At 31.5% G+C, this 27,901-nt stretch overlaps 1 protein-coding gene, 1 long non-coding RNA gene and 1 pseudogene across 5 annotated transcripts; all 3 read left to right on the forward strand.

Moving 5' to 3' along the window:
* Positions 1-5,049: 5,049 nt before the first annotated feature.
* LOC124842246 (homeobox-leucine zipper protein ATHB-13-like) lies at positions 5,050-7,346 on the forward strand. Its single transcript, XM_047318691.2, has 3 exons — positions 5,050-5,604; positions 5,690-6,066; positions 6,814-7,346. Exons 1-3 carry the CDS (start codon positions 5,493-5,495, stop codon positions 7,159-7,161), a joined length of 837 nt encoding a protein of 278 aa, XP_047174647.1. The 5' UTR covers positions 5,050-5,492; the 3' UTR covers positions 7,162-7,346.
* A 7,807-nt stretch (positions 7,347-15,153) lies between these two features.
* LOC148206163 (WEB family protein At5g55860-like) lies at positions 15,154-17,479 on the forward strand (annotated as a pseudogene).
* A 1,430-nt stretch (positions 17,480-18,909) lies between these two features.
* On the forward strand, positions 18,910-23,633 carry LOC124819920 (uncharacterized). 4 transcript variants are annotated; one of them, XR_015783507.1, is made up of 7 exons: positions 18,910-19,533; positions 20,222-20,281; positions 20,372-20,484; positions 21,463-21,582; positions 21,783-21,804; positions 22,886-22,907; positions 23,401-23,633. It is a non-coding gene; the product is annotated as an uncharacterized LOC124819920 (long non-coding RNA). The 4 variants fall into 4 exon arrangements; XR_007027301.2 differs by having other exon boundaries at positions 20,397-20,484; XR_015783508.1 differs by having other exon boundaries at positions 18,911-19,533; positions 20,434-20,484.
* Positions 23,634-27,901: the final 4,268 nt, after the last annotated feature.

The following is a 27,901-nucleotide window of genomic DNA, read 5'->3' on the forward strand; positions in this document are numbered from 1 at the left end:
CATTAGTTATTTTGTCATGATTCTATGAATCAAGTATTAAGACATAGATGATCAAATCACAAGACATATTAAATATAAATAATACTAACAATCACGTATAAAAGTATTATCAGTTACATAGTTAATTATATCTAATTCTAATATGGGTCTAACTCATTATTGTCATGAAAAGTAAAATATATATATATATATATATATATATATATATATATATATATATATATATATATATTAACAAGGGAAAAACATAAGGAAAAGTAATGGTATAATTAGGTTAAAATAATCAACATCCAAAATTACTTAAAAATGAATATGAGGACTACGTTGTTGAATTTTTTAATATAAAATAAGTGATAGTATATAATAATAAAATTTAATAATATTTTATCTATTGTTAATCCAATTAATATATTATAGTACGTATGTGTATATCTGTTGTCTATCTGTTGTTATATGGTATTTTATTTACGAAAAGGTTAGTTAAGTTGAGAAAATATTATTTTGTGTTATAAAGAGATGTATTTGCAATAATATGATTACAAACTGTGTGCTAATCTTTCTTAGGATCACCATATATATTAAATTAACCGATATAATAAAAGAAATAGCTTAGTTTTAACTTACTCGTGGCTTAATTAATATTTTAGATTAAAGTTTTCCTATTAAAAAAATGAAAGAAAGGGGAGAAAAGCAGAAGAAAGATGTTCATCTTATACTATTGCTCCTCTTTCGGTGTTTGTTGGTCCTTATCTCAATCTTTTCCAACTCTTTATTCTTTTTCTTTCATATTAAATAATACATTTATTACTCAACAATGGTCAGATACAAACAAGATATACTATAACTCCAAACAAGTCTTACGTCCAATGTCTATCAAAAAGTCCGGAAGAAAGAAAAAAAATCATGAGTTTATTTATCTAAATATATTACTTTTATTGCTTTAACTCTTTTTAGAAATATATAATTTCATATGTACAGATCATAGAAATTAACATTTCAATACTTTGTAAAGTCAAAGTGATACCAGTGGATAAAATTAATATGATTTTTATGATTTTTATAACTTAATGTCTTTTTTTTTATGTATTATATTATGCCTTTTAGACTAACCTGTCTTAATCAAGAGGTAAACTCTTAATCGAGATATATAAAGCACTTCCCTTATAAATATATCCAACTTTCTTTTGCTGATAAAAATGGTCTAACTAAAATAAATTAATTTAATGTTACTATTTATTTATTTGTAATAAAAGAATTAGAGGAATCAATCAACATAACTTTCTTTACCAAAGGGATATTATTATCACCTACATCTTTTTTAATTTTATTTAAGATATTACCAACATTGTTATTTTATTTGATCTCCTTTCTGAGGTAAAGCAACGTACATAGCTTCTCTTTCTCTCTGAAACAAATAGCACTTTCAAGATGTATACAATCAGGGAAGTCTTCTCCGCAATGGACGGTTCTGATGCATGGGGCCATATGAGAAAGTAAAAAAAAATAAAAAATGATGAGAAGTAAATATTATTAAATAAAAAATTGAAAACATAACTGGACCAGTAGTTGACGTATCACTATCAATGCATATCTCTTCCTTATAGGAAAATCGCAAAATCCAACACATTTGAAAATTTGAGAAGGAAGAATAAAGTAGGGAAACAGTCTCTAGAAAAAAAGGGTTGTGAGCAAAGATAGCACATGGGATATGAGTAAAATGAACATACCAGAAGCATAAGAGCATGTGGAGGAGAAGATTCATCAGCTAATATTTCTTTTTTCTTTTTTTCTTTGTCTTCCCCACTTGAATTTTGGAATTTATTTTTTTCTTATTTTGAATCTCCTAAAATAAGAGAAAAGTTAAGAGGGGAAATTAAAAATGAAGGGAAAGAGTAAGGAACATGGATCCACCCTATGACAATGGAGTACCCATTCAGTTTCCAACTAATAAAGGCATGTGAAGCAGTGAGAGCTGCTTGTCTTTGGCTACATATCAAAGCAGTATTTCCATGGGACCCTATCATGTCCCATCATCACAATACACAGATTCTTTAGTCTATTGTTCTTTTTCACAACATCACATACATCCCCGTTTTCCATTTTTTTCTTATTTCACTATAATATTTATTAACTTCCTCATACTAAAATATTCCTAAATTTCATTAATTACCATTTTCCTTATTCTCCTTATCACTATTTTCTTTTACTTAATTTTCTTTACCAACATAGTCAAACCTCATATTATATGTGTAAGACATTCCATGCCATCAAATATTCCCATCTGGGTGTTGGTGATTTTCAGCTATAAAATTTTTCCCCACACTTTGAAAAATCACTGTTCATAATCTTTTTCCTTTGAAGATGTATTTGCAATCTGGAAAGGACGTAAAAGAAAAAGAAAATTAAACGGGTAACCACATCCACCTTTGTGTCCTCATACTTTCCACTATATAAAGAGTCAATTAGCTGCACTTTTTCAACAAACGCTTAAAGAACAAATTCAATAACAATCTACAATGATTTTTTTTTTCTTTTTTTATTAAATTTAGAATAACTATGGACTTACCTTTCTTTTAGAAAACTTAATCTTTCTCATAACTAAAAAATTTAAGAAAAGCAAATCTAATTTAAACCTAACTATATAGAGTTACACAACAAAAGCCGGTTACTGTGTACTGGTCACGTATGATTTTGATAGTTTATAAAGCGAAGATTGATCCTTGTATTTGCTGGAGAAGAAAAAAATTCCAGAGATGTAAGGTGCATAAAGTATGAAGAAAGTAAATTTTAATTTTATACTACATTATGATTTACGTAAATAACGTTTCAATTCATATACAGAAAGCACTGTGGATCATACACATGTAGAGATCAATCAATTTGAGAGCAGATTACATTATTTGAAAAATCATTTGGATTTATAATATTGGTGTCAAGACCACCCCATCAATTATATGTTGAATCAACTGATGTACTTATCAGAAAGTCTCGAAGTCGTTAAATAAAAGAAGAACTCGTGGTCGTGCATGTATATGGCTGATTTAGCGAAAATGGGACCATTTTGTTGGAAATTTAATTCCTTTCATGGGTCCTATGTGTCTGCGAAGTTCCTGTTTGAAAATACAAAGTGTGTAAACGATGATGCATGACAAAACAATAACGGAAAAATAACAGTAGTAAAGTTGATTGTACTTTTTACTTCTTAAATGTGTAGATGAAGCTTCATTGCCATATTGACACTATCATGTTGATGTACATATTGTTGGGTACTGATTTCATCCCCATATGTATGAAAATTAGAAATTTCAGCAACCATCAACAGAAAAATTGTGCATGTGTGTCCTTCATTGTTTCGTGTGAAACCAATTCCCAAAATAAAAAAAAATTAATAGTATACACACTGTTCCAAAACACAACCACTGGCCAAGTCTCTCTAGCAACTTGTAGTGGTGGCACTGCAGTTTCCATCAGAGTCAATAAATGTTGTTGCCATGTAATTTCCTGAACCCTTATTTCTCTGTCTCTCTCTCTCACAGCCAACCCTAACATTTCTTATGCCTTGCCTTGCACCATAAGTCAAACCAACTTTTCTTTCAAAATGTCACCATATATGTTATCTCTCCAATGGTAATCCATGGTGATGATCTCTGTGATTGCATTTGCAGTTACACCAATCACAGTTTTGTCATTTCTTACAACAACAACATATATTACAGCAATACCGGACCACAACTTAAATTAAAACAAACAGATGGAGTCCTGGTTGACTTGTTTTAGCATGGTAAAATGTTGGACATATTGGCATGTAGTGGCCAGCAAATTAACTAGGGTTGCACTTCCACAAAGCATATGTATGGAAGAGAGAGAGAGATAAATATATTAAAGTCTTTTGGCTTTGCTGTAAGAGATTTGAGTTTTTAATTAGCGAAATGTATGTATGTATGTAATTTATATCCATTTGGGGGGATGTTGGGAGGAGTATTGAGAGAGGAGGCAGTGGCAATGTGGGAAGAAGATGGAGATATATACGGAAGGGAAAAGGACAAAAAAGAGGAGGTATGGTGGGGTCGTAATAATAATAAGAAGAAGAAGAAGGTAACAGGCTTAGCTTAGCTTGGCTTGGCTTTGGAAGCCTCATCACATAGGTATACACACACACAAAGACATCATCAGATAGGGGCTGGGTTGAAACTGATGCAATAAGGGATAATGGTTGATGCGAAAGAGCTTCGTCCTAATGCATGATACCTGTTGGTGGGTTAGGTGGCAAACCCTGCCCCTCTTCATTGGACCCATCCCCTAGATTCCTCCCACTTCTCTCTTTCTCTTTCTCTTTCTCTTTCTCTTTCTCTTTCTCTTCTTAATTACCCTCCAACAAATACATTACGGTTAGACCAAAATAACACAAATTAACTTATGCAAAATTATATTCTTCTGAGAACTAAAATCTAAGAAACTTTCACATTACAATTAGCAACTACTTCACATTATTTATACTGATAGAAGATCATTAGGGACGTATCTTTTTTTAAGCTATAAATTCACCCACCTCAAATTAAACAAACGTATAATATGTGAATCTTCATTGCCTAGCTTCAGCAAAGGAATCATGGACATAGCCTCTATAGCGTAGCTACCGTTCCACTTCCTATAACTATATTTAAAGACAAGCTTTCTTTGTAAAGAAAAAACCCACTGCCTGTCTCCTAAGTGAGAAGCTAATTTATCATTAGGAAAATAATTGCAAGCAATGATCTTAACATGCACACACTCCAATGGAATATTAGACAGGTTGACGCAGAGAAGTTAGCTTTCTTTTTCTCCTTTCCAAAAATAATCCTTCTTTCTTTATTCTTTTTCCAAACGCTAAACGTCATTTTGACATCTGATATAGATATAAGTTTAAAAAGCCTGACTAATTGTTTTTTCCTTTCATGTACATGAAAAATAAACCCATTGAACTTTTTATTTTTATTTAACTGCAGCAACTTTAAATTCAATAAATATAATAAAAGAACCCAGTGATATATATTGAGGACGGTGTATGGAACTATAGATTCAAACATATCTCACCCCCTGTCCCTCTCTTCCTCTCTTCTTTCTTCTATCACCTTTTCCTTCCAACTTCCTTTTCCTTTTGAAATTATCACATAAGAAAACAAGAGCTCCCCCTTAAACTGATAAGGTATATAAGCCACCCTTCACAGCAATTTGTCCGTCTTCTTCAATTTATTGGCGGAAGATGTGGCGCATTAGAGACCTTAGTCTTGTTCACAATAGTTCTCTCCGTAGAAGCTGATATGCTTTATAAGCCATCCTATTTAATTTAGCAGAAGGTGTTCTGTATTAGACCATATTCTTTATCTGTTGTTTGTTTCACAACGACACAGTTTATCCTTTGAGCATCAGCGATCTTCTCTTCTCATCCCACATGGTGATCAGAATATCATTCAGCTATTGAAGATCAGTGGCAGGCACAGACTAGCAATGATATGGCTTTCTTCCCAGCAAATTTCATGCTACAAACACCTCACCAGGAAGACCATCAACCTCCACCTTCACTCAACTCAATTATAACTTCATGTGCACCTCAAGAGTACCATGGTACTCACTTTAGACATAAACACGTACACCTATTAGTGCAATAATATGTTATGGAATTAATACCATGTTTCAAATGTTGATGCAGGAGGAGCATCCTTTCTAGGCAAGAGATCTATGTCATTTTCGGGAATTGAACTTGGAGAAGAAGCTAATGCCGAGGAGGACTTATCTGATGACGGATCACAAGCAGGAGAGAAGAAAAGGAGGCTTAACATGGAACAGGTGAAGACACTTGAGAAGAGCTTTGAGTTGGGAAACAAGCTTGAACCAGAGAGGAAAATGCAGCTGGCAAGGGCTCTTGGCTTGCAGCCTAGACAGATTGCTATATGGTTCCAGAACAGGAGAGCTAGGTGGAAGACCAAGCAGTTGGAGAAGGACTACGATCTTCTCAAAAGACAATATGAAGCTATCAAGGCAGATAATGATGCACTTCAAGCTCAGAACCAAAAACTTCAGACCGAGGTTAGCAATTTTCTCAAAACTTCTAAAAGTTTTTGTTATGTTTTAGCTTCAATTTTTTTAAAGATCCTTGTTATGTAAGAAGAGAACTTAGAAAGGAAGTTCGGTTTTTCTTAAATTCTACAGTCAAATTCAGATAATTTTCTTGACAAAATACTTACATGCAAAGATAATAAAACTATTTAAGAACATAAAATTGATTAAACATTTTATAGAAACTTTTTTTAGCTAACTTTTTCTGCTGTTGAGATGTATAAATTAACTTTTAACTTATGGGAAAAGGTCTATGTATTTTACCTCTTTATAGTTCATTTTTGTTTCTTTCTGCTATGTGCTTGCTGAGAAAATTATTGAAATTAATCCTAAATTGAAGAAGAAGTGGAGGGATGTCCAAGTTCTGCTATGTTCGATTGTTTTTATTTTTACAATAAAGCTAGGTAATCATGATCTTTTTCTTTTTGAAAAATTGTATATCGTGGCTTTCAGAACCTTTTTATGATAGCTTTCTGCAAAGATGCTTTTTCCAATCATCCACAGTAACTTCATGAAGACCAGATTCCACTCAATTACATGTTTGTCATGCAACGCATAGTTTCCTTGGTTTGGAAATAAACAATCATTTGGCTCCTTTTTGACATTGACACCTTGGTTTTAGACTGATTACACGTTTGATGCTTGAACCTTTCGTGCATGTTAACATTTGTGCTATTTTGAATTTGCTAATTTCACTGCTGCCACTCACTGCCGCAGATATTGGCACTGAAAAGCAGAGAACCAACCGAATCCATCAACCTCAATAAAGAAACTGAGGGCTCCAGCAGCAATAGAAGTGAGAACAGCTCAGAAATCAAGTTGGATATCTCAAGAACCCCAGCTATTGACAGTCCTCTATCCACTCAGCAGAACAGCAGAAACCTCTTTCCATCTTCTACTAGACCAACAGGAGTTGCTCAGCTTTTCCAAACCGCTTCAAGGCCAGAACTTCAGTGCCAAAAGATTGATCATATGGTCAAAGAAGAGAGCTTAAGCAACATGTTCTGTGGCATTGATGATCAATCTGGTCTTTGGCCTTGGTTGGAGCAGCAGCATTTCAATTGATCAAGCAGCAAAGAGAGGGTGAGAAAGTGAGAGAGAAAGAGAGAGAGAGAGAGAGAGAGAGAGAGAGAGAGAGAGAGAGAGTTTGAGATTGCAATGTAGTTTTCCCTTTTCCGGATGAAAACGAAATCATCGCGAGGGTGTCTGTGTCAATTGATTACCATACTTAATGAGTTATTACATTAAAACCCGTGTTTTGGTAAAAAATTGATATATAAATTAGGATATATCAAGTAGAATATTTCAGGTGGGGCTTGAAAATTTTACATAAAAAGAATAAAGACTTGGTCACCTTTTCTTTTTCAGTTAATAAAAATGACTAATTTTCTTGAAACTTTTGAGTAAAGGGTGGTGGAAAAAAATTCCAATTAACTGCGAGACCGTGCTTGTTGGTGTCTGATTGAGAGGCAATGGCAGAGGGGCCACTAAAGGGAGAGATTCTCTTTAAATTTTCCCCAATTTTTTAATCCAATTATAACTTTGCTTGCTTTTGAATCAAACCTTTGTACTGCTAAAGAATTTCATTTTGCATGTACTACGTACGAGAGTCTTTCTGGTGTCTATGTGTTGGCATAGACATTAAACGTGAGAGTTTCTTTTAATAAGAATTTAATTATGATGTATGAGGCTATAGAGGTTGTAAAATTTATTTATGTGATGATTTGTTTGATCCGTGATGAGTATAGCATAGCATATAGAAGGGTAATGGAATTTGAGAAAGTGGGTATTAAAAAAGAAAGGAATCAAACACAGATTTCAAGAGAGAAAGAAGACAAGGAGATGGAAAGGGTGGGAAGAAAACAAGGAGAGTTGGAAATGGTCATTCTCGTGAATGGGACATTGTCGATTTTGTTGTTGATGACAAGGGAAGGAGCGAGAGTGGATCAGTGTAGTAGTCCTTGCTACTCCATGTGTGATCACTGTCACCCACTTCTCTCTTTTCACCTTCACTTTCAACTCGTCTCTCTCTCCTTCCACACTTTTCCTTTTCCCTTTGCACTTGATAATGAAAGTGGTCAAAATTTCCCACTCAAAATAAACCAAATTATATTATGCTTGTCATGTCACCACCTATTATTTTGCTTCCTCCCATATCTCTACGTCATAAAACAACTGTTCATTGTCATGCAGAGCAACTCGACAAAATTCAGCTCAGGTGAATATGCATGCACATAAAAATTTGTATGCTATCATAAAAGGTACACTTGTGATCAAACTTTCATATTTTGTCTCTTCATTCATAAATACAAAGATAAATATGATCATATTTCTAATATTTTTAATAAACTCTTCATTATACTAAATTTATTAGAGATAAACTTTCTACTAATCTCGTTATGTTGAAAAAGGGTATCAAAATTTTTGTATTGACAAACTTTGATAAAGGCTCACCTCTTTAAAGCTTATTGAGAGAGAGAGAGAGAGAGAGAGAGAGAGAGAGAGAGAGAAACGTAATTTTCATGTGAAATGTTCACTGGTAAGCTACCACATGCGAGGCTAGTATTAATTTGATCATTTCAGAGAAGAATGCGCTGTTCCCTGATGCATTGCTAATTTGCCATATTTCGTGCCACTCTTTCCTTGTCATCTCTTCCCCATTTAATTTCTTCTTGTCTTGGCGAAAAAGACAAATGTTAATTCTGATGAAAAGAAAACACTGAGATATTGTTTTACAGATATGTACGTGTGTTCACAGTCAACTGTTGAAACACGAGTAATTTTCTGGTTAATTTATTTTCCATGGTAAATTCACCAAACGTTGAAATCGCATCCATGCACAAACTAAGTTACTGAAAAGGGAAGATGCAACTAGCTGTCTCACTTATATTTGACCTTCAATAATAAGGTATAAATTAAGTTTCTACCGTCAGAAACTTATAATTCACCAGAAGAAAAAAAAAACAATCTGTTTCCAGATTCTAACTTCTGATAACAACGAAAACTTTTGTTTAATATTATTTGTTTCTACCATTTTAAATAGTTTAGAAATTGAGATTAAAAACCGTTTAAGTTCTGCTTTCCTTCGAAATACTTTTTAAAGACAAAACCTTGATAGAATTTTACATTTTAAAGAAAATACTTGAGATGTATGATAATATGACAAGACATGCTTTCAAAGCGATGTGCAAAGTTAATAGTGAGATTAGAACTTTCATATAGATACATTGAAACCTCCCATACGTAATTGATGGTGTCAACATTGTAAGGGTTATGACAACAAACCTTATTAGAGTAACCCTAACCTTATCCATGGATTACAACCAGAGAATTATTACTATATTAAACAAGGCATGTGATAACAACTGGATTGCTTCAAAAAATTTCATTTATATATTAATGTATTGCGCTGTTATACTCATGGGATCATGTGAACATGGATTTTAAAATACTGAAATACTATGCAAATGGGTGAAGATTTTGGCATTTTGATGACAGTTTCTCAGAAGCCAACTATGATTTTTCAGCAAAGTTTTGTCAGTTGACACAATTAATTAAGGGTGGAATCACAGAAGATCGAGATTTAGTGGCCACGTGCTTGGTGTTCCTAATTGGACATGTATGATAGGGTAGTTAGGGTTATTGTAAGTTATAGAATAAGAGTTATTCCCTGCATGCTTGGGGATATTAGTGTCCACAAATGCTATGGGGAACATGTGAGTCTCAAAATGTCATCTGCAATAATTTAGTAATTATTGATTTGTTTGATAAACTTTTTAACAAATTATTTAGTGTTATAAATGTGATAATGCTTGAATAATCTAATATGGATTCTGTCAACGGCTTTCTTATTAAGATTCCTCTGGTTTGCTTTGACATGAAACTATACTAGGTTTTGAAGGAAACTTTTCATGGCCAAATTATCCACGAAAGCGTAAGTTTTCATTATGAGATTGGTGCTGTGCATGTGGTGTCACCATGCAATAAGATCAATGGTTTATATTCTTGTGTTATGATGATCTAACTTGATGGGATTGTGATATTTGACTAGGATTTTTAAATTATCACTTCAAAATTTTGTTCGATGAATAATAATTTGTAACATTTCACTAGATTGTAAGTGCCATTTTAAAAACTTTAGTTTCTAACAATGATAAAGAAAATGTCACAATAAATTTAAGGATGTACATTGCATATGGACAAGGAGGATGAATAAATAAGATTGGAGGAGAGGAGTGTTCATTGTCAAATGCAAATATAAGAGGATACAAAATGAGATCACAAGGGATGAAAAGACATTCTGGATCATAAAAGCCTTATCCACAACTTAGCTTTTTACATGGAGAGCATAATAGATTAGCAATGTATGATAATTTATTTAATAAAGGAATCCAACTTTGTAATGAATCAATAAGCCGTTTGTTCTTTATTTGTGAGGTGTCTAACCAAATTTGAAAGTTTTGTGACTCTTGGATAGGGTATTGTTAGTAAATCATAATAGGGATCATTTTCTAGGGTTCAAATTGTTAGGACTCAGTACAAAAAGTAATTATGTCTAAAAGACTGTGTATACTATAGAGTATATGGCCTCAAAAATAATATTATTTTTGAGAATCTTAAAGTAAATGGTGAGAAAGTGTTCACATCAATACAAATCAAAACTTGAACATGGATTACAAGTGAGCATCCAAAGTAGTATTAAAGATAATGCAAATTCTAAAAAATAAATCCAAGATATAAGAGGTAAAAATCTAAAACATTCTACTGTAAAACTTGGTAAAACTTGTGGCTAACATTCAATTTCTAAAATAATTATGTTAGTGAAATGGATCTATAAATACCTATATACAGTAATGGACAACTTTAAAATATACTTCTTTCAACTATTAGGTTCACATTCTACTCCATATTATTTTAAAAGTCATCTCCACAATATTTTTATTCCATCAACTATTACTTTCACATCTTCAAAGTACTTACAACAATCTTTACATATTTTTTATTCATGGTTGAACCCAATCACATGCCTTATATCTATATGTTGAGAAGAGGTTTTTTTTTGTGCTGAAGAGAATGAGTTCAATAACTTCTTTTGTGGACGAGTGAACACAAAGCCCGTATGAAAAGGTGGGAGGGATGAAAATGCCCTATTAAGGAGATGTTTTGGATGCTAAAATTAGATATACAGTCTTGTGGGGAATGTATTTTCGAATTAGTAAATATATTTCGAAACACTCAATTTGAAATTAAAAAAAAAAAATTGAGATAGGTGTTCTAGAATATATTTTCAGATTTGAAAATAACCTGTTTTAAAAATTATTTTATATTTCAATTGACTGTTCTAATGTATTTTAAGATTTGAAAATATATTCTGAACACTCAATCTTAAATGTATTTTTTCAAACTTTCAGACTGAATATTTCGATAAACATTCGCCATGTCCAAAAATATCTTCCAAAACTATCAAATTCGGACAATGTAAAAATAAAAGAATGCAAAAGGATTTTTATTATAATTTTAATAAGGGGTAACTTGAGAATTATAACTTTTATGGGGCTGCAAAAAGGGATAGGGGTGCAGGAAGAAAGACCCAAGAAGAAGTCCTTGAGTTGAGTCTCGTCTTAGCATAAAACATAAACACTGTAAAATAAAGATTTAAATACTTAGTTCGTTTAAGAGGTGAATTTCTTAACTTCATAAACTTAATTTCATTCTTTGATAAAAAAAAAAGTTGATTCGATTATGAATTCGCTATATATCCTTACTTTGTGATTTTAACATTTATCAAAAAAACAAATTTCGGAAAGTTAAACAGCTTAGTATTAAAGGTTGTTATTTTCTTTTTGAACGGATTTATAGAAAATGGTATAAAAATAATGTTTTTGTCAGACATAATATAGAAATTATTTTTTTATATTAATTTACTTTAGTAATAAATTATTACAAATAAATAATGAGTGAACTTTAAGTCTAACTTAATTTCATAAAATTGGTTTGTAAGGTGAGATTTTTTTCATTTATATATTGTAAATTGGTTTTATTTTTAATCATGTAAAACTTTCAATATGTCCCTCTCAAATTGAGCATATACAGATCGAGAGTGAAATTAGACAATAATGAGTCTAATAGCGGCTTGACAGAAGATAGAATAATAGATCCAACAAATAACAAATTTTTCTAGGATAGGTTCTAACTCATGGTTCTAATACCACGTTAAAATGTAGACTTTAAGCTTAACTCAACCCTACAAAATCAATCCATAAGATAAGTTTAGCACCCACTTATATACTGTAGATTGACGTTATCTCTAGTCGACATGAGACTTCCAACAACTACTTCTTAAAACACCAAGAAATAGGAAGTTTCCAAGATATATAATGTATCACATGATAGACTTTCTTGTATAAGTGCATCCTGTCCAATTAGAATCAGTATACTCTTTAAGTTGAATTTCTTTGCTAGCAACAAGGAAAATCCCTTTTCTTGGAGTTTGCTTCAAGTAACATAAGACTTTCATGGCAGCTTGGTGATGTAAAGTAGTGAGAGCAAAGATAAATTAACTCAAGTTATAAATAACATGTAGGATATCCAATTTGGTGTGGTTAAGTAAACGAGTCTTTCTATAAGTCTCCTAAAAGAAGGTTTCCCAGCCAGTCAAAAGCTTATGGTTTATGGGAGTAGTAGCTAGTGCACATTCCATCATTCTTTCATCTTTAAAAAGATGTAACATGATTTTCTTTGATAAATGTATTCTAGTTTTATTTATAGTTACTTCAAGACCAAGAAAATAGGTTAAATCTCAAAAATCTTCATTTTAAAAGTTTTATCAAGATTTTCAGTTATGTATTGAATTTCATCTAAGTTATTTTTAACTAATATAATATCATCCACATGTTTTAAAACAATAATATTATAACAATTACTGTTTTCAAAAACAAAGAAAAATCAAGGATTTTTTTTATACCATTGTTTACTAGCTTGTTTAAGTCCATACACTGATTTATTCATCTGGCAAACCTATCCAAAACCATGGCAAACCTGTCCAAAACTAATAGAAAATACTTCATTTATAACAACCTTGATTACAAATGATGTATTAAATAGTTTTTATATATGAATTAAATAGATTTTATATATGATATTTTAGTGAATTTTTTTAGGGTTATGAAAATATGTGAGATATAAGAGATATGTTATATGGAGAAGTTGTTATTTTATTTTGTTGATGTATTATATATAGAGAGAAAAATGTAACAAAATATAACATATTTACAATTTACAATTTCTCCATCTCAATTTTCTAAATCTAAATAATAACTAATTTCTATAACTGAAAGATATTTTTAAAAGTGGAATATTTCCTAAAGACTAATTTAAATAAAAAAAATATTAAATAAATATTATCAACATTACTCCTTTCTTAACATTGCTTATTTGAATTTGAAATCTTCAACTTTAATTCTTTTTCTTTGTACTTGATTCACTACAAAAAAGTTGGGCATTACCGAAGGCCAGAAGCCCTCGGAAACTGCCATAAGCCGTCGATAAAGGGTGTTTACCGAAGGCTTATCGACGGCCAAAAATCCTTCGGTAAATCTCTTGTCGCTAATAATTACCGAGGGCTTTTGCCCTTCGGTAATTACCGAGGGCCAAAAGCCTTTGGTACTTACCGAGGGCCAAAAGCCTTCGGTAATTACCGAGGGCCAAAAGCCTTCGGTAATTACCGAAGGGCAGAAGCCCTCGGTAATTACCAAAGGGCGAAAGCCTTCGGTAATGACCATACGAGGGTATTTACCGAAGGGCAGAAGCCTTCGGTAATGACCTACTGTGGGCATTTACCGAAGGGCAAAAGCCTTCGGTAAATTGCAGAGAAGGTTTCAGAGAAATGGTATTTCTTGTGCAGAGAAAGTTGCTGAAAGTATTACAAAGTGTTGTTTTGATGAAGATGGTATAAAATTCCATTTTGGTTGGAGCAAAACATGTTTTAGTTTTTCTTGCTTTCTTCATCTGTTGAAGAACCTTTCTTAGAATCCATTTGAGTGCATACTTCTATTGTACACCTATTTCTATTAGTTTTAAGCTTGTTGGCATGTTAAAATTGACCAATTCAAGTCAGATTTTGGTGCTGTCTAGTGACCACTTCTGGTGCAGTTTTTTATCTGCTTTGGTGCTAATTTATGTGTGAAATTGTGGTGTTCTAAAGACTTTGAGGTGTAGTCTAGTTTTACAAAACTTTTCCAGCTAATGTGGCATCTTAGGAAGTGGAGAAGGAGCATAATTTGTCAATTCAAAGGGGTTGTCCAGCAAGGAAAAATGTTCAAATTGGCAACTCCTATAGCCAAATTTAGAGTTCTAAATTGTTTTTGTGGTTAGCTTTGTTCATTAGATTTCATTCCATTAATTCAATAATTCAGAATTTAATTTGGGCAAACAAAATAATCAAACAATAGCTTGAAAGGGATTCAAAGCCCTTTCTTCACATGTTTGGGGAGAAGGATAAATCCAAGATAGTGCTAGTCGAAGACCCTATTAGTCAAGAGAAGAGGTTGTTAAAGAGATGGAAGAATTCTAAGATGGAGAAAGCTGTAAAATTAATCTCAGAAATCAGCTTCGAAGTATATAGGCTTGTAGGGATGGTATGTGTTGTGCTTGCTAATGATCAGTGATTGGATTTGGTTAGGTATCAACATTTGAGTGAATTATCAACAAAGGTGGAAGATTTGCAGAAACAAATGTGCTTAATCTGATTGAGTTATTGATCAATCAATTGCTTAAACAAAATGGTATAATGGTTGAAGGGGATGTGAAATTAAAGTTCAAGAAGAACAAAGTTACTCTCACTCAGTTCTTACCCAAAATAAAGCTTAAACAGTCATTCCCCTTACAATGACTAAGAAAAACAGTTCAACATATATATAATGAGGACTAAGAACATATACACTATGAATTTTTGATATATCAGTTGCGTTAAAAAACAAGGCTAAAAGAAACCCTTTTGAAAACTAAAGCAGAAGAAGATACAATGATGTTTACAGTTTGGGTGTTGTACTTCTTGAGATGTTAACGGGGCTGGAACCAAATGATAACAGTATTCCAAAGGGTGCCCACATTGTAACATGGGTTAGCAACGAAATCAGAGAGAAAAGAAGGGAATTTACATCTATCCTTGATCAGCAACTAGTATTGCAGAGTGGAAAAAAAACCTTACATGCTTCAAGTTCTAGGAGTGGCTCTCCTATGCGTGAATCCATCACCACAAACAAAGCCATGGTTATGAATCCAAAAGCAGCAATTCACTGTTCAGGTATTTCCTCTCTGTTCAGTTTTTTTCCTCTACAAATTACCACCCTTTAATCCCTTTCTCCCTCACTTCCTCATCCCTAAACTCACCCTTCCAATTAAAGGAACTGAACTATTGTACAAAGGCCTTACAACAACTAAAATTGCTAACTTAGGTCCTAATACAATAAAGGCACGTTGGAAATAACTCAATTAGCAAAAAGACATTGGTTCTTAGCAACTAAGCAACTGAAAATGGTCCTTACAGCAACTGGAACACTGGTCTGAACAATCTGACCACTAAGCATTTCGATTACGAACCTTATAGCAACACATGTATACTTTAAACACTTCACAACAACACCATAATAACTAGGCACTGGATTAAAGCATAATAATAAGGGAACTACTGAAAGTTCCTCTTATACCAAAACAAATCACCAAAACTTATTTCCTAGTCCATTGAATATTATAAACTCAGTTTTGCTTTTGTGATGGAGTGATTTTTCTGCATTTTTGGCCATAACAAAGTCAGATTTCGAATGCTACCATTTCTATGTTGTCTGACAGTTTGAGCAAGTCTAAAATGATGTTTAAAACTTGCTAGCAAAGTTCAATTAGTGGTATAATGGTCTAAGTGCATAATAGTATACTAAACCCTCAACTTTCAGTCAAAATTGGGAAGTGGCAAGGTGTTTTTGAATAACAGTTTGGATTTGAGCCAATTCAAACTGTGAACAAGTTTCAAAACTTTAATCCAAGTTGCAGCAGTGATTAGTTTTGACCTACAGTCACTGCTGTGACATTTCGTGTCTTAAACCACCAAGTTGTGAGTCATTTTTGTGGCAAAAATTAAGTAGACAACACTTTCACACTAATTGTTTGTGGTTACAGACTTTGATTGCAGGTCAAAAGCCTAGGAATCAACTTTAAAATTATAAAATTAGCTTACATAAGAAAATAGCTATTTAGGAAACTAAGGCTAATATGGGTGTTATCATTCTACACTAAGAGATAACCATTTTTTGTGCAATACTTTTACATTGATTGGAAGAAACTATTCAGAAACTTGATATGTGCAGATTCTCATTCAATTCTCCCAAGAAATTAAATTCTCAAATCTGAATCATGCTTCTTTTGGTCTTATAATTAGTTTTTCATTGTGCTAAATTTCTTTGTAAGTTCATTTATGCTAGTTGCACCTTTTCTAGCTTAGTTCAGTTAGTTCAAAGTTTTTTGAGTCTTTTTTATTGTTAACCAGTCATTTGAATTCCTAAAACTCAGAATTGGTGATGAGGTTCTGTTAATTTTCTACATAATTGAATGTTGCAAAAGTGACATTTTGAATTAGTGTCCATTAGTAGCTCAAACAAGTTTGTTTTGATATTTAAATCTTGTTGAAATGGTTAAGTTCAAAGTATAGCAACATTTGTAGAAGAATCAAAAGCTAGAGGTGCATAAGAGGAAATGATTGGAAATTGAACCAGTTGTTCACTGAAACTGAAAATGCAAGGAAAGAAACACAAGACTGGAAGAATGAGGATGCACAATTGAAGATGGAAGTTGCAGTCACTGAACTTGTTTTAGAAGATGCCCAAATAAAGCTCAAAGCAGCACTGAAAGAAGTAGAGGTAGCAAAAACAGTTGAGGCAAGTGCTGTTCAACATATCAGGAGAGGATTTTAAGTCCTTAGTTCATAAGGTTGAGGAGTCTGATAAATTAGCAGATATGAAATTGGATGCTGCCAAAGCAGAGGTGGAAGCTACAAAGGTGAGTGAAAATTAAGTTCTAAAAAGGTTAGAGGAAACCCAAGAGGAAATTGAGGATATGAAAAATGAAACACAGGAAGTCTTGAAAAGGATTGAGATGGCTGAAGCAGCAAACAGACCAGTGGAGAATGAGCTGACAAAGCAGCTTCAAACAGGACAAAAGAAATTAACAAAAAAAAGTAGCAGAAGTTGCTTCTAAATTATTGGCTGAAACACAGATGGCAGCAGAATTATCTCATCAGCATTATAGGATTCAAAACCAGAATTCACTACCAAAGGTGGAGATGAAAAAGTTAGAGAAAGGGAAGGTTTCAAATGAAGAGAAACATTTTTAATGTTGAGTTGATAGTGCAGCCACTGGTTTATGACAACCAGTAAAGAAACAATTATAAGACTTCATTCTGTTTTATCGTACTTCCCAAAACAGCCCCATTTCATTTAATGAAACCCCTGTTAATCCTGATTTATCATGAACCCAACCCCTCCCTTACCTAATACACATGTTCATTAGTTAACACAGTGAAGGACATAATCAGAATAATTTAGTAACTACGTTATCATGTTCATTTACAGCCTAACTAGATTCAATTTAACTTACTTCACTCCATACAATCATTCTTATTTAACTCTAGACACATGCCCATTCATCAATAAATGAACATCAGACCTGCTTAACCACGCGAAACACAAACAATTTATAAAATATCCATAAACACAAAACACATTCCACACATATAGGCATGAACTGGGCAAACAATTTATTGAGGACGCGTTCTAAAACAAAGACCTTACCTCGCACTCCAGAATGATCGAAGGAAGACTGCGAGCTCTCAACGCAACAACCAACCTTGGCTTCACCGCAATGACTTACACACGCCAACAACCACGAATCAGCACCCCTACTGCCGCAACAGCCTGAAGCGCACACCACCAACCACCACCCCAACCCCAACACCGACAACGTTTCGAAGAACCCTAACCAAACAAACAACCCCAACCACCCACTAAGGTATTGCTGTCAATGATATCGGCACACAATGCCAACGACCGCCAGTACGGATAAACGCCAAGGGAGAGGGAGATAAACGCGAAGGGAGAGGGCGAGAATGGAAGCAAAGGACGAGAGGGAAATTTCTAATTGGGGCACCAATACGAATTCGAGTGTCACGAAATTGGAGACAAACTCCTCCAATACGCCCAAATGCTTAAGTCAGGCCACTTATCGACGGCCAAACACCCTCGCTAAATTAAATCAACACACACCTTCGGTAATGCTTTCCAAGGCCTTCGGTAATTTAGTTGTACCGACGGCCGAAAATCCTTCGATAATGTTCCGCCGGTAATAAGCGCGATTCTTGTAGTGATTTTCTCCTATTTGCTTTTCTCTTTCTTCTTCTATCATGGTTATCTTTATCAATTCTAGATTTGATGGTAGTGACATTGGAACTTTGATGAAAGTTAGAATGAATATCTTCGTCTACTTTCTTCATTTGAACATCAAACTTCTTCAAGAGATATTCATTGTTTTCGATTTTGATCACTAGTACAAAATAGACTTTTTATAGCGTCTATTTATACTTGTTAAAATTAATCAGGTATACAAAATGATATAGTGGCAAAATGGTAAATAAAAGAAACTTTTTTACACTGATTACACTAAAAAAGGTATAAAATATAGCATGGTGGAAAAATTGTAATAAATGATAAACAATTTTACACCGATTACACTCAAAACAGGTATAAAAAATAATTTTTTACATCGGGATATACTAAAAACAGGTATGCACGCGTCTTCTCTTTCGTTTGTCACTTCTTGTTCTTTGCTTCACGTCTTCTCTTAGTTCTCTCTTCACTTAGTAGTTTCCATCTTCACCTTCGTGTCTCGACCTCTTTATCTTTAGACCCTTCCTCACTTTGCAATCCTTAATTCCTTGCTTTCTTCTTTTCCAAAGCCCTAATTTCGAAAACTCAAGATTCAGGAACTCACCAACCTTGACGTTTTTTAGGAGCTCTCCGATGGCGTTTTTGAAGAGCTTGCGAGTCGTGTACTAATTGATTGATTGATTTTCTATAGGTTGGAATGGTAGAAAAATCGCACCTCTCCTACAGCAGCGAGTTCTCGCGAGCGGTGGAGCAGAAGCAGGTGGCGCAGCAGGAGGATGAGTTGTCTAATTTATTACAATTTGTAGTTGTACATTGCTTGGACTCGATCTGAAGCTGATCGATCAAATGTATAGCATGATCTAACTTCGATTGTGGTTTGAGTTGTAGGAGCAACGATGGTGGTGTCGCTGCTTAGTGTTTTCATTCTTCTTGCTTTTATTCCAAACGGATTGTTAGTAGTTCCTTCAATCATTCCTGCATTCCTTTGGTCATCACATTATGAACTGTAACTCCTGATTCTTATCTTTTTTTTTTCGTGTCTGCGTAAGTTCACAATTCTTACTTATTCAATCATGTTTACTTGCTGTGTTTCATGCTGTATGGTTCTTGTGGATGTGGATAATAGTAAACAACTTATGTTTAATTTGGTTATTGCTGAGCTTGTTATCGGCTTTTATGATTAGGATAAGGTAAGGCTAATTTGGAAGCTGGAGAATGGGGAATTTGGGGTTTGTTGGAAGGAGTTTGGGTATTCTACGGTTGTGTTGTAGTGTGGATAGCCTATAGAACCCCATGTCCAAAAGGTTGTAGAAGAAGAAAATCAAGGGAGGAATTGAAGTAGTGAAAAAACCCACTATTCATTTATAGATTTTTACTAGCATTACACACGCGCTTTGGTTCACAAGTAGGAGATAGATTTTCTGGATCGTTCAAGAAAATAGCTGATGTGGTGTACTTTAGGGCTTGAAATTGGGCTGAGATTCTTGTTTGGGTTGAGTGCAATGCCGGGAAGCATGGCTAGTCAAATTAAAAAGTTCAAGATATTATTAAAATAATTCCTACACAGATCTTATTATAATGTTACCTTTATAGCCTATAGATATTATTATTGTGCAAGTATTAGTCTTGCTTGCTGTAAGAGAATACTGCATTTTGCTTGCTTATTGTTTTTAATTTTTATATATTTTTTATAGTGCAAAGGAAAGAATTTTAACAAGCCTCTGGAACTGGCACTTTTATTCGTTGGTAGAGAGGTAATATCTTTCAAGCTTCTATATAGATAAAGAGTTCATATCTTTCAAGCTTCTATATAGATAAAGAGTTCATATCTTTCATTTGCTTAGACTTCTTAGCTTTTAGATTCTTAAGGTCTATGTCTCAGAAGCTTCAATTCAATGTATGGTAGACTGATTGATTGGGCCAGGGTGCTGCTACTAATCTGAAGCAGATATTATAGGTAATATTATTTAGTTTTCTTTCCTCATAGTATAGGTAATATTCATGTTTGCAAATACAATAACAAGTAATTATTTTCTTCAGTCAATAACATCAATTTTTCAATTTGGTGTTAGAGCCACCTATAGCAAAACAAGATTCAAATGATCAAATCTCAAACAGTTTTTTCAATGAAAGCTCAAATTCTGATGTCCAAGTGCTGTTGTGTCTTTTTCCTTTGTTTTTTCCCTTTTCTCTTTCTTGGGTGATATTTTTGTTGTTTCGAATTCTGGTAGAGGATGGTTGTTGTTTCGAAGGGTTAACCTGTGTTTACCTCTGTATCTCTGTTTTTTTTTTTTGTTTTTTTTCTCTTAATGGCTAATTGACAATTTTTGTATATTTTTTTCTAATTCTTTTCTTCTTGAAGATTTTGTTACCAATTTGTAAAAACAAGGACTTAGTCACATGCGACACAAGCAGTAAAATTGGTAGATTGATTACGGATGTTAGGTAGTGGAGAGTGGAATCACATGTTTGTTGGAAACGGTCCCAACCAACGTATAGTTATACTTGCCTGTTTGAAACCTTCTTGAATTTCCTTTTCCTTCTCAATTAACAATTAAGCTTCTTGAAAATGGGATGTGAGTATAAAGAGTATCAAAGTATTTTTTTTCAATAAAAAGTTATACTTAGTCAACATATTTTAAGTGTTCATGTCCAATATCGAAAAAAATATCAAAATAATCTAAGTCATTCAGAGACGTGCATATAGATGTCCAGAGAATGACTGACTACTCTTACTGCTTACGTATAAGTGATATATAGAACATTGTTCTCTTATTTGTGCATTAGATATCTGTGATTTGCTGTTATGGTATTTTTATCGTTGCTTTGTCTATTGATAATAATTTGAAAAGAGATTGTATTAACTACCAACTCCGATGACTAGGAAATCTCTATCTGGATTTCTTTGTGACTAATGTTCATATGTTTTTTTCAGGTGATACCTCTGCATCTTCCTCCAGGTGACACATCAACTGAAAGAACATTGAAAATTTATGGGACACTTCAGCAAATTGAGTCATAAAAGGAGTTGGTTAATCAAATCATCAGTGGCGAGGTATGTTAATGGTGCTTCTTTTTGCCACATTTGGCTTAGGCATATCTGTCTGGTTATGCCAAGTCTCATCTAGAATTGTTGTGTTTCTACTTGGTTTTGGTTCGATGTATATGTGATTTGGTTCCTTTCTCTTACTTCCTTGTTTTGTGTATCAATTTTATTATCTTTATCTAACTTCACGCGCTCAATCTGTTTTGCAGGTTTTAAAGCACCACTTCTAAGGTATGGTGCTTAAATTAAATTAAATTTAACAATTGAATGTCTAAACCACAAATTATAATGAGTTTGGCTGTTCGAATATATTGTTATGAGATGGTAGAAGAACAACTTAAACATGAATAATTTTTCTACTCATTTATGAACTCCAAGAGTCATTCAAGTTATAGGAGAGTTTAATATTCATATATTAATATTAAAAACGATGTTTACATAATTGAATTGAGTTGTGGGATGTTTAGTTTATATATTATATATGTCATAAGTAATAACTATTCTAGTAACCCACACAAACATATTAATCAAGAGGCACAATTAAGAAATTATTCTATGTCTCTCTTCTAGGTGTCTTTTAGGGTTGGAAAGGTGCTTCTAAAGAATCATTTCACTAATAAAATTATATGCACATAATAATGTAAAATTATAAAAGTATTTGACTAACACTCACTATCCCTAATTATGAATAAGTTTATGTAAGTCCTATTGAATTGAGAGTGAACCTCTTTTTATGAGACATGAAATGAAATTCATCTAATAGTTAACGGTGTGTTTGGAGAAATAAATGTTGAATTGGGTTAAAACTAAAATGACAGTGAATTATACCGTAAAAAATAGAGAAATGATAATTTCACATACATAAATTTTTTATATTTATTTGATATTATTCTTTTTTTATTTTATTTTTCTTTTAGAAGACTAAAAATTTAATTTTTTTATAAATATTTTAACATTATAGAATATATTGAATGAATATAAATGTTTGTCTTCTTATCATTCTTAAAAAAAACGTAACCAGTTGAGTTTTTAACAATGTAAAAAAATATTGAAAGATTATTCAAAAAACAGAACACTGAGCTCTTTATCATAACAAAAGGTTGCACTTTCAAAATTTCTCAACAAAACTAAGAGTCAATGGCAGAAATAAATAATAAAATTCGAACAGCCAAGCTCATTATATTATATTATATGGGTAATATAGGGATTTGGTTCGATGTATATGTTATTTCGTTCCTTTCTCTTACTTCCTTGTTTTGTGTATCAGTTTTATTATCTTCATCTAACTTCACGCATTCAATCTCTTTTGCAGGTTTTAAAGCACCACTTCTAAGGTATGGTGCTTAAATTAAATTAAATTTAACAATCGAATGTCTAAACCACAAATTAAACACGCATTTAGTTTAATAATTTAATTTCTAAATCACAAATGATTATTAACATGTTCTGTTAAGATTTGTCTGTTGTACATGTTACCAATCTCGACCACCCTCTAATTGGGCTCCCCCTACTCCAATGATTATTAACATGTTCTAAAATTTCACTTACCAACAAAGTTGAAGAGGTAAATTGTATTATTTTCCTTCAAATAAATCAATGTATAATATTACCTTATTTTAAAATAATTACAGTTTTAATTATACAAAATTATGAATCTTAGGAAAGTATGAATCATGAGTTTTAAAGGTGGTGTATCTGTTGAGAATTTAGAAAAGTAGAATAATAAAAGTTGAAGCATGTATTATTGAGAAATGAGACAAAAGAAAACATTTCATTGGCAAAGAAAATATTTAATGTTTTACTTGACTCAAACTATTCAATGTGTAGATATTTGATGACACATCTCCAATGGAGCAACATGTCATAAAGCATGTTCGGAAGCAGTGGTCTGCATTTTTTTAACCATTTGTAAATGATTAGATGTTTCGATATTACATTTTAATTTTAGAAACTATTTTATATGTAACGATGTTAAGTAACTATGTTATGTAAATAATTATTTAGAAATTTTGTTAGGTAAATATTATATTTTGATGTGTTAATATAAACAATATTGATTATTTTGTTTGTTATTGATTATTTAGACTGTATTATAAAATTGAATTTTAGGCAGGTCTGGATATGGATAATAGCACAAACAAATCAAACATTTAAAAAAAAGTCATTTTTTTACACCGGTTAAAGCCAAAACAGGTATAAAAAGTCTTGAATTTTTTACACCGGTTATAACATAACTAGGTATAAAGTGAGATTCTTTTATACCTGTTCTATGACTAGCAGGTATAAAAGTGTGATTCTTTTAAACTTGTTTCCTGGTTGCTAGGTATGTATAACATATTTTTATACCTGTATTGAAACAGGTGTAAAAAAGTGAAAACATTCTATACCCCTTACTTCTATACCAACTCAAAAACAGGTATAAATAGTCTATTTTAACAGGTATAAAAAGTTTATTTTACACTGGTGGATCATTCTTTTTTATATTTTCTTCATTTGTAGCCAATTCCTCATTCATCAAACCCAGATCAAATCTTTTTGTCTCTCATATGAACTTTAAATACTTCTAGATTTTTAGCATCTTTGATCCCACAAAGTTTATTTTCAAATGAGACCTTATAACTTTTCTCTATTATTTGATCAGCACTAACAAATTTTGAGTAATCTTAAACAATAATTAGTTTGATACCTAACTTCAGTTTTAATTGAAATTGTTCTGGTATCTTTCACAACAAGTTGTTCTCTATTCCCAATTTTTACTTTAAAAATATTTGATTTGTGGAACTCCTTGAAAGTTATTCATCATGAGTCATGTGGTTTGTACAACCATTATTTATAATCTAATCTTTGGTAAACTTGTTTGTTGTAACACATGATGTTGTAAGAAGTAGTTCTTCCTTTGATTAGTCCTCTACAATCTTGACATCTTCTTGAGGATCTTGGGATTTGGCCTCCACATTGGATTGATGATTCTTTTTTCTTACAATAGGGACAAAGATGGAAAAACTTGTGTGTTGTTGTATTTATTCCTTTTGTTTGTTCTCAACTATGAGAGCATTCTCTTCTATATGAAGTAAAACACATTCACCTTCGTATGATCTTCTATTATTAATCCTCTTATCAATCTTCGTTGCTATTGTGCTTATAAGGTATTATTATCTCTATCAAAATAATTGTAGACCAATTTGTATTTTCTAACGAAGCAATAAATGTTTTCTATCTTTGTGGTAGGGTTTGGTATATGGAAACTCCCTACCATTTTACCTTGTTAGCAAATACACAATTTATTTGAGTATTTCTTAATTGTTTCAAACTCTTTCATCTTTGCATCTTGTATTTATATTTTAGTACATCTCTTTTAGTAATAATTATATACATAATTGTGTAAATAACATTTTGCGTGGCACTTTTCTTTTGTGATTTCATGATATATTAAAATAATTATTTTATTTAAGAACGTAGAATTATGGTTTTAATATGGTTTGGGTTGGTTATAATAATAATATTATATATATATATATATATATATAGTATATAATATAAATTCACACTTATATGTGGTGATAATATATAAATAAATAATTGTATTCATGTTGTAGTGTTTAAAAAGTATTGTTATACATTTTTTTAAAATAAATATGTTAGTTGTGAGTTTCTTTTATATATATATATAATATATATATATATATATATATATATATATATATATAATTGTATTTTTTATATTATTTTATGATATAATTATTATAATTGTTACAAAAGTTAGCAAGGATGATAATTTAATTAGAAGATTTTGAATATTTTAAAAGAATATTATTAGATATTGTTGTTATATAGTTATAAATTAAAATATATCTTGAGATATTATTAGATATTATTGTTAGATAATAATAATAAGATATAATGCACTATTTAGGAATTTATTATAATCAATTGGAATAAAAATATTAAGATAGAATATATTATTTATCTACTTATCAGGATTAATTAAGTTAAAATTAAATTTATTTTATTTATATCTTTAATCTTATTTTATTTTAACATTTAAAATTATCTAATTAAACATTTATAAAGTCATACAAATTTATACAAAAATTTAAGAAAAATAAACACTAATGTAATAGTTAAAAAACTAATATAATTAAGCATTTAAAAAACCTTCAAAAACATGAATCAGATATGGAAATCGGAAAGTTACACCATTAGAAATCGAAATATGACTCTTCCTTTATCGAATTTCGACATTCGAAGTTGTGATTTTAAGATTTCCATATTTGATTCATGTTTTTACTCCAAATTCTTTCTCTGATGTCGACATCCGACGTGTCCTCTATCCCATATCGAAATTTGATAAAGGAAAATTAGACTTTATTATAAATTCATGCACTTTTTTTGAAGCAAGAATCATAAAAAAACACTCCCCAGCGCCAATGCCAACCACCAACACAACACCACCAACTCTAGTTGTATTGAACCATCACCTCTAACTGTCTCGAACCACCACCTCCAGCTGCCTCAAACCACCACTTCTAACTACCTCGAATCACCACCTCCAACTGCCTCAAACACGAACAACCTTAACAAAAATCTCTCTAAAAGACCACACTCAACGAAGGAAGGAGAATAAATGAAATGGGAGTGCAGACACGAGTCTTTATGATTACTGAAGCATATATTTCACGCTTTCAACATTGCTTCAATCAATGCACTAAATTCCTAAAAAAAAAACGTGCGAGGTGAAACTCCCTATGTTGAGATGTTATTGATGTAGTTGTAAATAAAAGTTAAGAGAAAAATATTTTGTTGCAAGTTCAAATTCAGTAATGATGAAGCCCGGGGATTAAGGTCGAGACCCGTTAAGGTTAGAGGGTTGCTCCCTACACCACCCCATATTGCTCCCTGCACCATCACATTTTTTAAAATTTCCAAAACTATCTTTTATATTTTTAAAAATCCTACACCCCCACTTCTTTTCTTCAACGGATGTCGACATTCGTTTTGAAGAAAAATTCTTCAACGGATATGCCACATTCGTTAACAGATGTGGCCACATCCATTCAAGATTTATGTTTTTTTTTGTTTTTTTTTTAGTTTTTAGTTTATTAATTTATTGTATTTTAAATTAATATATAAATATTATTTATTTTTTAAAAAATTTGTTATGTAATTATATATAAATTAATTTTATTTTATTTAATGAAACAATTATTATTAATTTAATTAAATTGATTTTTGTTTTATGTATTATTATTTAATTGATTATTTAAATATTTTTTATTTAATTAGTTAAACAGATAGGAATGTGACCACATCCGTTAAGTTTTTTTTTAGTTTTTAGTTTATTAAAATATTATATTTTAAATTAATTTTATTTTATTTAATTAATTAATTATTATTAATTTAATTAAATTAATTTTTTTATGTATTATTTAAATATTTTTTTATCTAATTAGTTAAACGGATATACCACATTCGTTAACGGATGTGGCTACATCCGTTAAGTTTTTTTTTTTTTAGAATTTTAGTTTATTAAAATATTATATTTTAAATTAATTTATAGAGTATTTAATTTTTTTATTTTTTATAATATATTACGTAATTATATGTAAATTTATTTTATTTTATTTTATTTAATGAATTAATTATTATTATTTAATTAAATTGATTTTTGTTTTATGTTAATTACGTATTATTATTTAATTGATTATTTAAATATTTTTTATTTAATTACTTAAACGGATATGCCACAAATGTGGCCACATCAGTTCAATGTGTTTTTTTAAGTTTATTAATTTATTGTAGTTTAAATTAATTTATAGAGTATTTAAATTTTTTTTTGTTATATGTACAAATAAAAAAATTATTAAAATAAAATCTAAAATAAAAACAATAAATTAAAATAACAAAAAAAATTGAAAGATGTAACTTTCTACGGATGCCAACATCTACGTTAAACGTGAAACAGATATTGACATTCATTGAAAGTGAAACAAATGTTGATATCTGTTTTACTGAAAGAACAAATTAGACATGGTGTGATGCATGAAGCATTTGATAATAGTGGAGGAAGCAATGGGACTCGAGTTGGGTTTTTGGGCTTGAAATGGTTAACCCAGTTCCAAGCGAGGGGTTTCTTTCTGTACTAGCAGGCTTTTGTTATGTATAAAAGAAATACGAAAATACCAATTTCTCCTCATTAACATAATTTAGAACTTAATATTAATTTTCAAATTATAAAATTTAGAATATAACATTAACTTCCAAATTTTATGATATAAAATACAATTTAAACTTTCAGATTATGTAACAAACAAATAAAATTATATTCTGA

The sequence above is a fragment of the Vigna umbellata genome, chromosome 1, assembly GCF_029865625.1.
Source record: "Vigna umbellata cultivar VRB3 chromosome 1, Vumbellata_1.0, whole genome shotgun sequence".
Classification (NCBI taxonomy): Eukaryota; Viridiplantae; Streptophyta; class Magnoliopsida; order Fabales; family Fabaceae; genus Vigna; species Vigna umbellata.